Here is a 13,835-nt window from a genome sequence, read left to right on the forward strand (position 1 = left end):
AATTATTTTTTTGGTGTGATATTGAACTTTTAATGGTTAGTGAGTAATTTTATGAAATGTATCATTGTGATACATTTGGAATCAGTTGTATTATTATGATACATCTGAAACCAGATTTATCATTTTCATAATTTGTGCCTAATTTTACTTTCCATAATAATTGAATCTGTTACTCATAAAATAAAATCTTTTCTATTTTAAATATATCACTAATTATATGTATTATAAATTTAAAAATCTAAGAAATAACGTAATTTAATAAATTGTTGGAATAAAATACTATAATACTTAAACATTGAAGGATTTAGTAAGTTACCAATTCCGGAGGAAGCCCCAATCGAATATAATCAGCCCAAATTTAGTGCAATGGTATATAGGGCCGCCCGCCCACCAAATCTGGCGCCACATGTTCCCACCAAAGAAAGAAAAATACATTACATTTACAAAATCCTTCCTCTCCTTCTCTCCTACATCGAAGTAATCGATTTTATACACACAACACAACAAACAACAACAACAATCTACCCTCTTTCTATCGCTTCAAAGCCCCCTTCATTTCGATTTGGATTTGGATTTCTTTCATCTATCCTCACTTATCCCTTTTCCATCCCAATAATCTGTTCTTTTTTTTAGTGAATCAGTTTTTCATTTTCTACTTATTTTTTTGGGTCTTATAGCTGCCATTTTTGGGCCAATCCAGGTATGTTATTCATCTATCCTTTCGTTTTTTAGTTCGTGTTTGGTTTAAATTTAACTTATATATTTGAGCTGTATGAATTTCGTGTTTTGCTGGAAAAAAGTTTGTGTTTTTGTTTAATTGTGTTTGAGATTTTCGGGTTTTTATTGAAAAACTAATGTTGGTTTTTGTTTTCGTTGGTATAGAGTAGGTGGGTGAAGTCTGTTTAGGCGATTGTTTTGGGTGGACGCTATGGCCTTGAATCGAGGGGAAGGATGCTCAGCTGGGTTTGGGTTCTATGCTTGGTGTTTAGGGGAGAGATGCTTAACTGATAGGGTGGATGGATTTGGTGATTTTTCGGGTTTGAATTGGGAAAAAGAGGAGCTTTATGATTGTAAAGGTGGAAAATTCAGTAAGGGATCTGATGAAATTGCTGATTTGTTGCCTCCGGATCCATTTAATATGGAAAGTAGTAAAGAGGACACAGGTTGGTTAGAGGATGTTGGGTTTAAGGCTGACGATAATGAGGTTGTGAAACTTGATTCCATGTTGAATGGCAAAATGAGAGTTCATGAGGGTGCACGTCTCCAGTTGATAGATGGAAATTGTGGGCTGTTTGGGATGAATTTCAGAGAGGAGTTGGACAGTGGCCATGGTCTGATAGATGGTAAGAAGGAGATCATGGATTTTAGTTATGAGAAGTATTGGAATCTTGGTGAAACAACAGATGATATGGATGGAGGTAATCCATCTGATGCGTTGTTGTTGGCCCTCAGTTATTTAGGCTTGAGGGACCTTCTTGCAGTTGAAGAAGTATGCAAGTCCTTACGTGATGCTGTTATAGGAGATCCACTTTTATGGAGAAGTATTCACATAGATTATCCATTTTGTACTAAGATCACAAATGATATTCTTATAAAGTTGACGAATAGGGCTCAAGGCCATCTTCATTCTCTCAGTCTCATTCACTGCTCAAAGATCACCGATGCTGGTTTGAAGCATGTACTTGATAGGAATCCCAGCTTGTCAAAGGTCAGTTGTTTCTCTTTTGTTGCTTGCTTAGCTAAATTTTATCATTATGTCTATATGGAATTTGTCATTATTACTGTAAGCAGTAATATTTCTTAGGTCTTATGTGAATCCTCTCATACCTATTCCATTTAAATGTTTTACATAAGTAATATTAGCAATTGTATAAAATAGTTATTAGGAACTGTATTTAGATGTTTTGGATTTAAATGAAAAATGAAGGGATAATGAGGAAAAATTATTTTTCTTGGTCCAAGAGAGGTGTAACGCCAATTCTGCAGTATAATACCAATTCTCCAAAAACCCCTAACATTTTGTGTGTGTTTGAAACTAGTGCAATAAGTCTACTTTAATAAACATTGCTAGGTTTGTGTTAGTGAAAGCCTATATGTGACAGAAGAGGCAAGGAAGGGGTTAATTTTGGCTTAGCCATCTCAAGTTTTAGCTGATAATGTCTGGTTAAGGATGAATCTTGCACTGTTAAATGTAAAAATAAAAAAAAGAAAGAAAAAATATGTAGAATAAAGAAGAATGATCTTTGTAGAGTAAGAAAGTAAACAACTATGTAAATGATTGGGAAAATGCAAGTGATAATATATTTGAAAGATCATATGGTAGCTAGAATTGTGGGATTACCTAATCTTCTGGGAGCAAATATTATGAAATATATCTATTATCCTAACTAATTATCTATGGTTAAGTTCTAGTTTTGGTTAGGTAAATCTAAACCATTAATTTTAAAATTGGGCATATGTGTTTCCCATCCAAGTAACTTGGGAGAATGGAGACGATGAGAAATAGAGAGGAGCCGGATCCGAGATCAAAATAGAAGTGTAGAAATAAATGCACTTAAATGCATGCCAAACTCCATGGTAACAGAATTTAAAAGAACACTTAAATGGAAATCAAATATATGACAAACAAACAATACAGGGACAAGGAAAAAAGATTGGTTGAAACCGTAAAAGAAATGGATGTTAAAATATGTAAAAACAAACAATTTTAAGTGAGGGAAGAAACTTAATAATTGATCAATAAGGGATTTTTGGTCATTTATATATAAGATAAATGAAAGTTAGAAATCAAACAATAAAATCATTTTGATAAAGAACTATTTTGGTCTAAGGAATTAAAGTGTCAAACCACATTTCCTAGAGCAGAATTTTGTTTTATATACACTCCAACCATCTACCATGGGGTGGTAACATAAGTACATAACCAATCACGCTTCTTTTATCCCCTGCGAGAAGGTCTATTCGTTGAGTGCATGACTTTGCTCTAGAAAAGCCCAAGTTAATGTATTTTTTTCATGGTTCATTTCTGTGAGTGCATGGAAAAACTGTGCTAAGAACAAATAAAAGGACAGTAGAAGTTGGAGATTGGCAGGGCGACTTTACATGTGAAAAATGGGGCATGTTAACTCATGGTCTCTCGTAAAAATAGGTATTTTATGTATATATTTTCTAAAATTGGTAATGGAGGCACCCATGTTACAAGAAGGCTAAACGTTGTAGTTGGTTGGATGTTATCTAGAGGACTAGGGATCAATTCCCACTTAATACACATTTTCTTCTTTGTTTCTTTAAGTGGTACACCGATGTACTAGAAGTCCTAGATTCACCTTTGGGGATTGGGAAAAGGTTGAGGTGAAGAAGCTGACAGCGAGAGGTTGTCTCAAAACTAAGGGGAACAAACAAAAGTTATGAGTTAGAAAAGGTCTTTTGATCTTTTATATCAAAGTCCAACTGTTGAAAACAAACGCAAAAAAAAAGTTAATTCGCAGAAGCACAACTTTTAATAGTAAAGGCACTTTGAATGACATCTTATTTTTCAAGAAATTGAGGAAGAAAATGGTTAAGAAAAGGAGTAAAAACATAAATGCACTTGTCTTGAGAAACATGCCACATCACCTCCTCAAAGCCTAGCTTTATATAGATATATAGATAGATATGTTGTTTCGGAAGACCTAATTTTTTCTCGAACCATGCAAACTTGCCATGGAAAAATGCAATAGAAGCAAAAAATGTTATCTAACCTAATAACTTATTGGGATTAAAATATAGTTATGTTGATAGTTGGTATATTTTTATTAGGTCTGCTATTTGTAGGAGTCTTGTTAATTCCATAAAGATTTTTATGTCAATAGAAAATAACGAGAACATTTACTATTAGAGAACCAAGATTATTGAGTATTTGAATAAAAGGGCTCCATATTAAGTGAAGTGGATATTGAGGATTCATGGCACGGCCCAAACTTGCTTAGAATTGAGGCAACAATAAAATATTTTGCAGTCTTTACACCATAGGACTTTGGTTTCATTTCAAGCGTAGTGCTGGCTTACTATTAACTAGAAGTGTATATTGGGATTTCTTGTTATTGGGTTCATCTATTTCGTTCTGTCAGAACCTTTGTTGATCTTTCCTTAGAAGAGATGCTTTTTATAGTATCAACTATGTCTGATACTGCCTCTTCAAGTGCAATGTTTAGTAATGTGCCGATTATTGGAAATAATGAACGGGAGAACTTGTATATATACCTCCTACTGATCCTCTTTGCGCAACATACCCTAGTAATAGTAATTATGTAAAGAATCCTACTAATATTTACACGATATATCAAGCCTAGCAGAAATAGAATATTAGGTTTTCAATGGCAACGTGTTATATGCGATATCCCTAAAGTTTAGCATTTATTGTGGAAATGTATCGTTAGTGAATATTATGGTTTGTTTCTATCCCAATCAACAACTTTTTCTATGAAACTATATAATTTTTTTTCGATGGGTATATAGTATTCAATCCACAACTATGATACTTAATTCGTAACTGCAATATTCAAACCAAAATTATAGACAATGTTCAATTTGAAACTACAATATTCAATTCAACATTGTAGTATTCGTCCAAAAACTGCAACATTCAATTCAAAACTATAATTATCACGCCAAAATTATTGACATTATTCAAATAAAACTATACCCATATTTTTCTAGATACTCGGAACTCTCTTTTTGTTTACTCCCTTTTCTTCTAGTTAAACACCAACTCTTCATTTCACACAATGAATTTACAAACCTAACCTGTAAACCTACTTTTTCATATTAAACCCCATTTGAATTTCCATGTCGATTGTCTTCAACTCGTTTCCGTACTTGTCAGGCTATTCCAAGGCCTTGTCGGCACTGAGAAACGAGGACAATGTCTTCTAATTAATTCAAGACTTGAAGTAAATAATGCTTATAGGGTAATCAAAAGAACTGTTAAAGTCAAAGTAATTATGAGCATTTCATGTTACTTCCACATAAATTCCCTTCTTACCTCTTTTCCCCAATGCATCCAAAGAACAACACCATACACAATGAAATCTCGCAAGTAGGATCTGGAGAGGGTAGAGTGTACGCCGAGCCTGTCCTACCTTGTTAGGTAGAGAGGCTCTTCCTGGAGAGCCCTCAGCTCAAGTACAACAAATCAAAGTAGGTATGAAAAAGAAAAATGGATTATGAAGAAAACATAGCAATTAATAAGGAAACAGTAACAACAACAAAATAGTGCGATAACCTAAACGCAATAAACAACATGATACAAATCAAAAGCAATATTGTAAGTATAAAGCTAAAACTATGACAGACGCCTTTTACCCTAATTTGCAATTTCCACACTTGCTCATATAAGGTCAAATCCTTTATAAGCTGAAGCTATGTCATGTCATGTCTAATCACCTCTTCCCAATATTTTTTTGGCCTATCTTTACTCTCATCATACCCACTATATCCAACCTCTCGTATCTATTCATTGGGGAATCTGCGAAACTCTTCACATGACTAAACCATCCTAACCTCACTTCCCTCGTTTTGTCTACCACAGAGGCCACTCTCACCTTGTCCCAGATATCTTTATTCCTAATCCTATCATTTCTAGCATGCTCTGATATCCATCTCAACATCCTCATTTTTGCAACTTGCATCTTCTGAACATGGAGCTCTTGACTAGCCAACACCAGCCCCCATCCCCATACAACAAAGTCGGTCTATCTATCATTTTGTAGAACCTATCTTTTAAGTGTTGGGAATACCTTTTTATCACACAAGACTTCGGAGGGAAGCCTTCATTTCATCCATACTACACTAATATGGTGTATGGCATTATCGTCGATGTCCCTACTTCCCTGGAGAAAAGACCCAAGATACTTGAAACTATCTCTCTTAGGGATAGAATGTGTAGCAAGCCTCACTTCTACACTTGCCTCACGCAATGCATCACTGAATTTGCACTCTAAATGCTCCATTTGGTCCTGCTCAGCGAGCACTCTTTAGAATCCAAAGTCTGTCTCCACACCTCCAAAGTTTGAGTATGATTTTTCTTTTTGTGGTTGTGAGTTTTGGGGTTTATTTTATGGATGGGGTTTTTCTTAGTTTATATTAGCTTAATTAATTAATTAGTAAACCCAAGAATGAAGTTGAATTTATTTTTGGATTAGAGATTTTGTAAATGGATAAAGAGAAAAGGAAAAGAATAAAAAAATTGGTGGTGAGGTGGCATGCCATGTGGCGTCCACCTCACCTAAATGTTAAGGCATATGAAAATTTAAATTGTCGTTGGTGGGAAAGTGTTACAAGTACGGGTATTTTTGTTAGCTTTGATAATGATAGGGGTACAATTAGCCGCAATTATAACTAGAAACTTAACCAATAAACCAAACTAGAGGGGTATTTTTGATCCTTTTCCCATTATTTTATGCAGGATAGAAGGTGGAATAACTACTCCCTCCATTCCGAATTAGTTGGCCTTTTTGCCAAAAATGTTTGTTTCACTTTAGTTGTCCAAGTTGTAAAACCAAGACTATTTTATATATATTTTTCATATTCTATCCTTGATAGTATTAAGTATATCCACATTTTTCAAAATTATTGAAAGTAAACAATTTTACATTTTCAAAACTATTATTAAATGTGAACCTTTACTTTTCTTGTTAAGTCATTTTTATTTAAGCACTTATTTTAATAATATTAGAGTGAATCACCTTTTATAATATTTTTTTGGTGGAAAAGTTAAGTTCTCAAATTTTGTCTCCAAAATTTTATAATTTGAAACAAAAATTAAAACTTTCATCTTAATAAATGAATTTGCAAAATGCTTAGTTAGAATAGAATACATTTGCAAAAATGAAGTAATTGTGAAAATGAAGTCTTGTTGAACGTTCAAATTTCATGCATATGCTTAGATAAAGTAGTAATAGAATAGAGTGCTCAAGATTTCAATTCTCCATAAAAAAGTTAATTATTTATAGTTTCAATTCTAAATTTGTAGGTTCTAGACTTGATGCATGCATGAAATGAAGTAATTGCACCAAATTTCTATGTTTAATCATTGCATTGATTATTGAATTTTAAAATGCAGATTAGGGCAAAAAAGTAAAATGCACCTCTAATTATTGATTTCTTAATGGACGTGTCAAGACCATAAGGGCCAACTAATTTTAAATGGAGGGAGTAATACATGAATAAATAAATCCCACATAACTAATACTTGCATAATATAATACATAGTTATGCGCGGTTTGTTTATTCTTAGATTAGTTATTTCACTTTCTATCCTGCATAAATAATGTATAGATTTCCTTATAATTAATTCCCACAAAACTCTAACTAGTTAACAAACGACCCCTTAAGGTAATACACTATGAAATTAATAAACTTGGAGGTTGTTTGACAACTGGTTAGAGTTATGTAGGTATTCATAATGTAGGGATTAGTTATGAGGGAATCTATGTATTATTTTATGCAGACATTAGTTATGCCGAGATTAGTTATGCATGTATTACTCCCTCCGTTTTGAATTAGTTGGCCCTTGTGGCCTTGACACATCCATTAAGAAATCAATGATTAGAGGGGAAAAAGTCATCATTTCCATCCTAAACTATACCCGAAAAGTCGAAGACACACCTAAACTATTGAAGTGACCTAAGACACACCTAAACTATGTAAAAGTGAATACTTTTACACCCTAACGCACATACAACCACCCTCATGATGGGAGGTGTTCTGCACTCGCCACACATCATCAACATTCACTGCCATGTCAGATAATATGTGCAAATTACAATAAATAAATTTCATGTCATTATTATTGCTTCTTCTTCATTATACACCATCAATTCACCATTGAAGTTATCAATACCCACATCTCCACCACAAATATTTTCACAAAATACCATCAAATTCAAAGTTACACCAAAATATTGTTATTATTAAAAACCGCAACAAGTTTTTACTAAATATCTTAGCTTGTGAAAATTTTTTGTTTTGACCATAGTTGTAAATCTTTCATGGGAGACAACTTGTTCCTATTTATTTTTCTCCTTTTGTTAATAAATTATTTATTTTTTGTTCCACCACTATCAAAAACACACAAATTTACTTAACAACTCTCATTTCCACCATAATAATGGTAAAAAAAACTCAAATCTTTACAAGAAAATTTTAAGATGACCCACAAAAAATCGAGATCAGAAGTCATATATTCACCTCAAAAATTACACTACCACCATTGTTATTATCGAAATTCACAACAACAATTACCACAAATTTTTGCATTCACCGTCAAAATTACAACATGATCATTTTCAATCATCAAAAACAAAAACATACCCACTACTAATTTTTTCATTAATCACCAATTTCACCATCAAATAACGAAGAATAAGCAGTTAATTAGTGAAAAAAGTAGATCTAACGAAGTAAAATGATATTGACAAGAAAAATGAAGAAGAGGTGAGGGATAAAATGAAAAAAAGAAAAGAAAAAGAAGAACAGGAAAGATATCAATGGAGGAGAGGAGGCTATGATTTTTTTTTTCCTTTTTTATTTTGATTTTATTCAAATAGGAATAAACAATGTTCATGAAGATCTACAACTAATACTCTCTAACGATATCTATCAATCAATAAAGAAATAAAATTTCAAGTATTGAGCTTAAATTGATTTTCTTATTTTGTAGAAGATGAACTTTACCTTACAACTTCTTTAAGTTCTATTTTATTGGTAAAATAGTCCATGTGGCTATATTTTAAAAGAAAAAAAATAAAAAACGCGCCTGTTTTCTTTTTCTTTTTTAGTTTTTTGCCACATCAGCTTTTGGGATGTAAATAAATTCACTTTTACGTAGTTTAGGTGTGTATTAGGTTGTCTCAATAGTTTAGGTGTGTCTTTGACTTTTCGGGTATATTTTCTCTAATTAGAGGTGCATTTTACTTTTTTTACCTTATTTGCATTTTAAAGTTCAATAATCAATACAATGATTAAACATAGAAATTTGATGCAATTACTTCATTTCATGTATGCATCAAGTCTAGAACCTATAATTTTAGAATTAAAACTACAAATAATTAACTTTTTTATTGGAGAATTGAAATCTTGAGCACTTGCTTCCGTTACTACTCTATCCAAGAATATGCATCAAATTTGAACGTTCAACAAGACTCTTCATTTTCACAATAACTTCATTTTTGCAAATGTATTCTTTCTAACTAAGTATTTTGCAAATTCATTTATTAAGCTGAAAGTTCTATATTTTGCTTCAAATTATAAATTTTTTGGAGACAAAATTTGAGAACTTAACTTTTCCACCAAAAAATTATTAAAAGGTGATTCACTCTAATATTATTAAAATAACTAAGTGCTTAAACAAGAATGAATTAACAAGAAAAAGGTAAAGCTTCACATTTCATGATAGTTTTGAAAATGTAAAATTGTTTACTTTCAATAATTTTGAAAAATGTGGATATACTTAATACTATCAAGAGTAGAATGGGAAAAATATGTACAAAATAGTCTTGGTTTTACAACTTGGACAACTAAAAGTGAAACAAACATTTTTGGCAAAAAGGCCAACTAATTCGAAACGGAAGTAGTAGTTATTCCACCATCCATCTTGCATAAAATTATACATTATTCCCTCACAACTTATACATGTGTTGGCTATGCGGGTTTCTAAATTGCAAACCAAACATTTTTGTTGATTTTATATATGAATAATAACGTGGTATTATTTATGCATGATTTAATACCTGTATAACCCACTTCCAAATTAGCTACTAAACAACTCTTAAAATGGATATAGAAATTAGTTTTGGATTTTCTATGAAGTGTAGATAATAAATGGGTAAATTGTGTTAAGAGGGCATACAGTGTGAAATTCAAATAAAACTATAGCCATATTTTTCTAGAGGCTCAGAATTCTGTTTTAATTTACTCTCTTTTATTATATTATAGTTGTCCAATCAAAGCACAAACTCTTCATTTCAAAAAATGAATTTAGAAACCTAACTTGTAAACCACACATTCTCATACTAAACCCTACATGCAATCTGAATTTAATGTTGATGTCTCTTCAACCCGCCTCATACTTTTCAGGTTTTTCCTAGGCCTTGCCGACATTGACAAGCGAAAACAATGTCCTCTAATTAATGCAAAACATGAAGTAAATAATGATAATATGTTGATTAACAGAACTTGTTGAAGTTAAAGCACTTTCGAGCATCTCATATTACTTCTCCGTAAATTTCTTTCTTCCCAATTCCTCGGAAGTCCGAAACCAATTGCATAAGCATTGGACGGCCACCCTAGCAGGAGTTAAATGGGTAATGTTTGAATTTCGGATTCAAGCAACTTATAGAAGATATGATGGGTAACTGAAAACTGCACATCTAAAGAGGAAAGAAAGGAGTTTTGGGGGGTTGGAGATGCACCTGATTTGGAAGAGAGAAAAGTTAAGTAATTTTTAAGAGTAGAAAACTAGGTAATGTATTTATCAGAATACTTAAAACTGGGGATTGGCTAGTAACTGTTAAGGTAATACATTATTAAAAATTAATAAACTTAAAAGTCGCCATTTTACAACCACTAAAGCATTTGCAAACCAAACATTGTATTGATTTTATATATGAATAATTTACCTCCCCTAATCAGCTAACAAACGTGGTATTATTTATGTAGAATTTAATACGTGAATAACCCACTTCCAAACCAGCTACCAAACTACCCCTTAAAATGGGATATAGAAATTAGTTTTGGATTTCCTATGAAGTATAAACAATAAATAGGTAAATTGTGCTAAGAGGGCATACCGTGTAAAATTCAAATAAAACTATAGCCATACTTTTCTACGGGCTCGGAATTCTCTTTTAATTTACTGTTTCTTTTCTTCTAATTGTTCAATCAAGCACCAACTCTTCATTTCGAAAAATGAATTTAGAAACCTAACTTGTAAACCCCACTGAATTTAAATGTTGGCATCTCTTCAATCTGCTTCCATACTTGTCAGGTTTATCCAAGGCCTTGGTGACTTTGACAAGCGAAGACAATGTCCTCTAATTAAACAAAACTTGAATTAAATAATGCTTCAGAGAACTGTTGAGTCAAAGAGGAAGGCAAGGATTTGTTTGGGGATGGAAACGCACTTGATTTGGAAAAGAGAAAATAAGTAATTTTTAAGAGTAGAAATAGGTACTGTATTTATCAGAATACTTAAAACTGGAGATTGACTAGCAAGTGTTAAGGTAATACATTATTAAAAATGAATAAACTCAAAAATGGATATAGAAATTAGTTATGGATTTTTTTTGAATTTAGTGAGTAGGTGATAGATTTAGTTACGGATTTCCTATGAAATATAAAAAGTAAATGGGCAAGTTGTGTTAAGAGGTGTTGTCTTAGGGCACACTGTGAAAATTCTCAATAATAATTCGTTTCATTTGATTCCTTATGTTGAGAGATGGCATCAGCAATTTCATCAACACAACTTTAAGAAAGTAACAGACCGATGACCTTATTTCTACCGGTTTTGGTAGTATTTATACTATAGTGTCTTCCATTCACCTCCTTTTCACCTCTCTGGAAGTTCATTTACTCCATTCAATTTCTTACAATATAGCTCTTCACTTCCTTGTATCTCGTTTTCAGTTTGATTCTATTAATTTCTTCTTTTTGTTTTTGCCATATATTTAATAGAATTTGATTCTATTAATTTCTTTCAGGCTCTTCTTACTTGCCTAGTTTTCTGATGTCATGTTTGACTGTGTTCATGCAGTTAAATGTCCCAGGATGTGCGAGTCTCACTGCAGATGGTATGCTCTCCAACTTAAAAGTCTTGAAGATGGCTGGAAAAACAAGACTTAAATATTTAGGGATTTATGGATTGTTTGGCATGACAAACCTGCACATCGAAGAGTTCAAGTTCTTAATAGGTGTAGATAGCGTGCTGCCAACTACTCGTAAGCCACGGTTTTTTGGTAGTGAACATTTGCGTTTCACTTCTGATGATGACCGTGCTATGGACGTTGAAGTTTGCCCGATATGCCAGCGACTTGAGCTAGTTTATGATTGCCCTTCAGAGAGTTGCCAAAAGAAGCAATCTGCCTCTCAGTTGTGCAGGGCTTGTACTAAATGCATTGCGCGTTGTATCGATTGTGGATGTTGCTTAATTAATTGTGATTATGTGGAGTTGCTCCATTTCGAGTTACTTTGTTTAGATTGCCGGAGAAAACCCTTGGGTGGGCAAAAGGGGGAGCAGAAAAATCCCTTTTTGTGTGAAACCACTGTTGTTCACAAAGGGGAGGGTTACCATTTCTACCTCTTTGGCTAGGATGCATAATGTTTGTTGCTTTTTTTGGCTGTGGGAAAGCTTTGGGATCACATAGTGCTTTTGAGCATCAGATTTAAAATGGAAGTCCTTTGTCTATCTTGAAGAAATTGGAATTTGATTATTGTCGAACCGGAAAGAAACATGGAAACAAGAAGCTGATCTCTCGCGCGGGCTTTGATAGTCTCATGTTGTACGTATGTTGTGTCATGATCCTATCGAGTAACCCTTATGTTGTATGCATGCTGTATCATTATTTGGTTGAGTACCCGTATTTTGTATGTATGCATGCTGTGTCATGATTTTGTTGAGTAACCCTTATGTTGTATGCATGTTGTGTCATGATTTTGTTTAGTAACCCTTTATGTCGAATGTATGCTGTGTCATGATTTTGTTGAGAAACCCTTATGTTGTGTGTATGCTGTGTCATGATTTTGTTGAGTAACCCTTATGTTTTATGCATGCTGTGCCATTGTTCAGTTTAGTAGCCCTTATGTTGAATGTATGTTGTGCCAAGATTTTGTTGAGTAACCCTTATGTTGAATGCATGCTGTGTCATGATTTTGTTGAATCACAAAGGAGATGACTTTTCTTTTTAATTGATTTTGACGATTGGATCTCTATATAGAAAACGGGTGCTTTTGGATCGGAACTTAATGACATTATGATGGGGCAAAAATACATTCAGGATGTTACACCACTAGAAGCTTGGGAGGAAGAAATCTGATTAAATTTGTATACTGCTAAGTGCTAAAACAGTTGGAATATGCATGATGATTTGTGGACAGACGAAGTCGACGGAATGCGGGGTTGCAAATATTAAGGCCTACTTGTTTGTGGTGTAGTTGAAGAAGAACGTGTCAGTGTTGGTTGGTTGGCTGGCATTGAGGCGAAGATTGGGTTGAGACAATTATTGAAACTCAGACAGGTACTTTCAGTGCATGTGGTTCAGTTTGGGACATTGTTGGTTAGCATATGCTAAATCTGTGATTAGCTTAACCTCGAGTACTCATTTTCTGTCTCGACTTATATTGTAATTATTTACAAGAAAGAGCATAGAAACGTTCTATTACCTTAATTAAGGGTGTTCATCGGTCTGTTAGGTATGATTTTGAAAGATGTCAGTTTCAGTATTTAGTTTTTAAAAATGCCGTACCAATATCATACCAAATTCGGTACGGTTAGGCTTTTCACTTTCTGTTTTGGGTTATTAACTTCGATTCGATATGCTCTTTTAAGTTGCAGTATATTTTATCAAACGAATTTTAATAGAAAATCAGAACTTGTAATTGGATTAACAGAAGTCAATTTTTGAGACTCTTCAAGCAAAAAAATATTTAATTGAATCGTTGATGGTATTTCATTATTCACTGGGTATGGTGTTAGAATGATATTTCATTATAAAATTAGAGACTCGTTCTTTGATGGAAAAACAGAGCAAATAAAAAACATATAATACGTACTACTACAATATTTTTGGACATCTAACTAC

At 33.1% G+C, this 13,835-nt stretch overlaps 1 protein-coding gene across 4 annotated transcripts; it reads left to right on the forward strand.

Annotated features, from left to right (window-relative positions):
* The first annotated feature begins 309 nt into the window (after positions 1-309).
* Positions 310-13,521, forward strand: LOC107858854 (F-box protein SKIP14). Of its 4 annotated transcripts, none has more exons than XR_007052179.1 (4): positions 384-700; positions 888-1,708; positions 11,792-12,536; positions 12,972-13,521. XR_007052179.1 is itself a non-coding variant. In XM_016703653.2 (3 exons), the coding sequence occupies exons 2-3, from the start codon at positions 929-931 to the stop codon at positions 12,344-12,346; spliced, it is 1,335 nt and encodes a 444-aa protein (XP_016559139.2). In that variant the 5' UTR covers positions 310-700; positions 883-928; the 3' UTR covers positions 12,347-12,805. The 4 variants fall into 4 exon arrangements, 2 of the variants coding, with proteins under 2 accessions (XP_016559139.2, XP_016559140.2); XR_007052178.1 differs by having other exon boundaries at positions 385-700; positions 883-1,708; XM_016703653.2 differs by lacking the exon at positions 12,972-13,521 and having other exon boundaries at positions 310-700; positions 883-1,708; positions 11,792-12,805.
* Positions 13,522-13,835: the final 314 nt, after the last annotated feature.

Source organism: Capsicum annuum, chromosome 2 (assembly GCF_002878395.1).
Source record: "Capsicum annuum cultivar UCD-10X-F1 chromosome 2, UCD10Xv1.1, whole genome shotgun sequence".
NCBI lineage: Eukaryota > Viridiplantae > Streptophyta > Magnoliopsida > Solanales > Solanaceae > Capsicum > Capsicum annuum.

Excerpts from the sequence above, each read along its gene's own strand:
- LOC107858854 (XM_016703653.2), top strand. The coding sequence starts at position 929 with ATGGCCTTGAATCGAGGGGAAGGATGCTCAGCTGGGTTTGGGTTCTAT. Across the intron at positions 1,709-11,791 it reads GGAATCCCAGCTTGTCAAAG|TTAAATGTCCCAGGATGTGC; the intron begins GTCAGTTGTTTC and ends GTGTTCATGCAG.